This window comes from Gigantopelta aegis, chromosome 8 (genome assembly GCF_016097555.1).
Source record: "Gigantopelta aegis isolate Gae_Host chromosome 8, Gae_host_genome, whole genome shotgun sequence".
Taxonomy (NCBI): domain Eukaryota; kingdom Metazoa; phylum Mollusca; class Gastropoda; order Neomphalida; family Peltospiridae; genus Gigantopelta; species Gigantopelta aegis.
In genome coordinates, this window is record NC_054706.1 from 13,306,819 (window position 1) to 13,311,220 (window position 4,402).

At 40.1% G+C, this 4,402-nt stretch overlaps 1 protein-coding gene across 1 annotated transcript; it reads right to left on the reverse strand.

The window, feature by feature from the left end:
* Positions 1-1,400: 1,400 nt before the first annotated feature.
* LOC121379478 (kelch-like protein 6) lies at positions 1,401-2,876 on the reverse strand. Its single transcript, XM_041508123.1, has one exon. The coding sequence runs from the start codon at positions 2,874-2,876 to the stop codon at positions 1,401-1,403; it is 1,476 nt and encodes a 491-aa protein (XP_041364057.1).
* Between the last annotated feature and the right edge of the window lie 1,526 nt (positions 2,877-4,402).

Here is a 4,402-nt window from a genome sequence, read left to right on the forward strand (position 1 = left end):
GTAGGTGTAAACCACTTGCACCGACCAGTGTTCCATAACTGGTTCACCAAAGGCCATGGTTTGTGCTATCCTGCCTGTGGGAAGCGCAAATAAAAGATCCCTTGCTGCTAATCGGAAGAGTAGCCCATGTATTGGCGACAGCGCGTTTCCTCTCAAAATCTGTGTGGTCCTTAACCATATGTCTGACGCCATATAACCGTAAATAAAATGTGTTGAGTGCGTCGTTAAATAAAACATTTCTTTCTTTCTTTCTTGTTGCCGTATCATTGGCTTTGAAGCGTCGACAAGCTCAGCAAATGATGCTTTGACTTCAACGGTGATACTGGCAATAATACTGGCGATGATACTGGCGATACAATGTCTACAAGAGCCGCTGTCGAGTACAGCCATCCCACGTGCTAATCATGTGGCTGTTATATGAAGTCTCTGGTGTGCTTGCGCCTTTTCAATGTGTTTTAACGTCAATTTATTCAAGAATAACGCTCATGTGAATAAAACCTGTGAGAAAAACTCGGAATCGAGGGTTGTAAAAGTTTAAAATGACACCACTAGAGCACATTGATTAAGTAATCATCAGCTATTGGATGTCAAACCTTTGACAATTCTGACACGTAGTCATCAAAGGAAACCCACAACATTTTGCCTAATGCAGCAAGGGATCTTTTATATGAATGCAGGCTTGTGATGCTTGCATACTAGTATCGAACCACCTCGGTGGATCCATTCAGCTTATTGTATTTGTTTCTCGTTTCAACCAGCGTACCACAACTGTTCAAAGACCGTTGTATGTGTTTTCCTGTCTGTGGAAAAATGCATATCAAAGATCCCTTGCTGCATTAGAAAAAATATAACGGGTTTCCTCTGATGATTACGTGTTAGAATTACGTTATTTTGACATCCAATAGCCAATGATCAATTAATCAATGTGCTCAAGTGGTGTCATTGAACAAAACAAACTTTAACTTTGCTGTTAACTATATGTGCATTTTTGTACACCCAATTTGATGAGGGGACAAATGTATCAACTTACGTGTGGATAGTCTTCTAGTATAAAAACGAAAATCACACGCCCATGCAAAGTGATTCCCCTGACCTATATACACGTCAGACGCATGAAGCGCGTCACGCGGGAGATCACATCCTAAACTCTCTAATACTTGATACACTGATAGCAGTTTAAATCAAACTACGATAATTATAATATACTGCCTACATGACGTTTTTATATAACAGACTTATACATCGCCAATGGAAGGCGTATCCTTAATGCGCTGTTTAAAATTAAATGCACTTCGAACTTTGACCCGTTGATATGATACGTTTTATGTTTCTACCATACCTCATGATAGGACTCATGAAAGAACATATCTCTATTGTTCTTGTTGATGTAATGTGTCACTTTACTGCAAACAGAAACGTGGTATCTGCATGTGTAATGCACCATAGATGTCCCTAAATGATGGTGTATTTTTCAGTGTAACGGATTCGTTGGAACCATCTCCGAAGTCCAGCTTCTCTAGGCCCTTCTTGGAAATAACAATGATGCTGCCATCTTTGTATACAAATCCAAACTCGTAACCGTATTGGTAATATGTTCTAACATGTTCGGCTCTTAATGTTGGTGTGTTTATGTCGTCGATGTGAATGATGTCAACAGAACCGTTGTAATGTACTAAATACAGGTTTGGCATCTCTAGATATGATCTGGTTAGGATTCCACTTTCCAACTGTATGTTGATTGTGCTGACAGCGTGTGTGTTTGTGTTGAAGCAATGCACCTGATCTGTTACCCTCCAATCCAGTTTTCCACCCATCACCAGAATGTTTTCTCCAACAGCTTCAGCACAGGAATCTTGTCGTCTACATCCGAGATGTCCCACCACCTGCCACTCGTACTGTCCCAGCTGCAGTTGTTCTATAGTGTTACTGTATTTTCCTCCAATCACGTACAGCGTGTCATCTAGAACAGCCATACAGTGTTCCCAGCGATCATGTTTGAGATCTGGACCATGACTCCACATCCTTCTCCATACGTTAAATACACGCGTTGATTTTTTTCTTCCAGATCCTCCAGTAATGTATATTGATTTCTCTAAGACTGCTGCTGCAAAATATCCACCTGGTTTATTAGAACATACAGGCAGTTCATACCAGCGCTTATCACTCAAACAAGCAACAGATAATAGTTCAACAGAATTTCGAAGGACGAATACAACATCAAGCATTCGTCCTGAAATCCTGTTGTCGATAAACGTGTTAATTTTTGTGTAGTATGAACAATAGGCTTTGATACCTTTCTTAACTACTTGTTGTAACGCCTCGTGTTGATGGACAAAGGTGGTAAAAATAACATCATCTGTCAAGTAGCTCATGCTAACATGCTCAAATCTGATTTGTGTGAACAGGTCGACCATAGTTTCAACTGAAGGATTGTGCTGACTGATCCACTTCTGAACATCTCGAAGCACGTCATCTTCTTTCTGTGACAGATCATCCCGAAACAACACCTGAAGATATTCATCTTCTGTCAGATCCATCACTGACTCATTCTCTGACAGTTTGTCCGCGTTTTTCACTACATACCGAAAAGCCTTTGTAGCAAGATCTTCCATGCCGTAGTTCTTTAATGATCTCCACCTGAGAACGCAGTTTTCTGTGGTCAGTGTAAGATTGTTGTTCAGATATTCCAGACAAGCAACCTTGAGGTCATCCAGCTGCATCATCTCGGTGAGGTCAATCAATAGAAAACAGTTGACGTCGTTGACGACGTCCTCACCAAGAATATGAAATTTCAGCACATCGTCAAAGGTTTCTTTAGAGACTGTCGGTAACGTGATCACTCCAGTGTTCTTCTCCAACATGTCAGACGTCAACATCGCCTCAAAATAGGACGATAGTGCTGTCAGACACAGTCTACTTCCTGTCGTGGAGCCATCTTGAAAACTAGTTTTATGTCATTGTGGTCATCTTGGATCAGTTTCTCGTAGAGCTTTTTCAGAAAGGATTGTTGGACTTCCGACATTTCGTCCACTGGAACTAGATAAGAGAGAAAATGATTAAAAGTGAATGGATGTGATTGGATAACACTTGTCAAACAGTAATTAAAAATTCGTTTAAAAAATGTCAATATGAAATATTGTATGGCTTAATATATATATGTCGAGGTTGACTGTTACATACACAGATATTAACGCACTGTCGCAGGGAATAATTAAATCCTTTCTGGCCTCACAAATTGTCTCATGCCGTTGCTGGGACTCGAACCTATGGCATCGAATCGCCCCCAAATTTCAGACTTGCCACGATACATTCTCTTTATGTATACAATATATGTATATACGAGTTTCGTAAAATCAGTACGATTCACACTCGAGTGTAATAATTTCTTTATTATCCACATTATCCAAAATATTATTTTTAGGACCATGTCAAAACGTTTGAAAGTAACTAAAAAGAGATGACGAAACTACGTCATAAATGACGTTATTTTTTATAAGCGTTTACACTGAGGAAGTCACATTAAGTTATGACGTCGCTTCACAAAATTACGTCATTCGTGGTGCACGTGAATTCATTATGACACACGTGGGTCATACTGATTATATTTCCCTGAATATCTTGAACTATGTGGATAATAACTACGTTTAACATGCCCATATACCACTTGGGTTTAAGAGAGCTAGACGGACATTTTGACACAAGTACGCTCTCATTACATAGGACTGTTGTGGTATTAGAGCGGAAATCTTTGACTACTTTTTGGTGGTCGGCGATTGCCAAACAATTACATAGCTTGGTCTCTGACTGTAATGAGAGCGTGTTTATGTCCAAATGTCCGTCTAGCTCTCTTACAGTCGGAGTACTCGGGCTATTGCGTTTCGAACACGCCCATCCGATAAGATCGGTTGCCTGACTCGGGATGGTGTGTGTGTGTGTGTGTGTGTGTGTGTGTGTGTGTGTGTGTGTGTGTATAGAGTTGAAAATGGGCAGAATTTTGAAAATAGCAATTAGTAAAAAACATGTAAATAGAATGGAGTGCGCGACTATTCCTTACGTTTTACAACCGTGACATATTTTGTGGGTTGCATGGTCTAGTGTTACGGGGGGGGGGGGGGGGGGGGGGGGGGGGGGGTGTCTATTTTTTACCCCAAAATCGCGTTACGTAATATTTGTATGGCCCCTAAACCCTATTCACAGCATTTTTTCTCTCTTGTTTTTAATTTTAAAAAAAATAAAATTAAACAGCCTACAGGTGAATGAGAGGAACTCTCGCTAAAATAGCAATACCTAACTAGTGTTGGTATCATAATTCAAACTCATAGTTTTCCCTGTCTTAACTACGATTAATGAACCAAAACAAAACCTTTCTTGTGAATCAGTCAACAAGACTTGACCTTCTTTT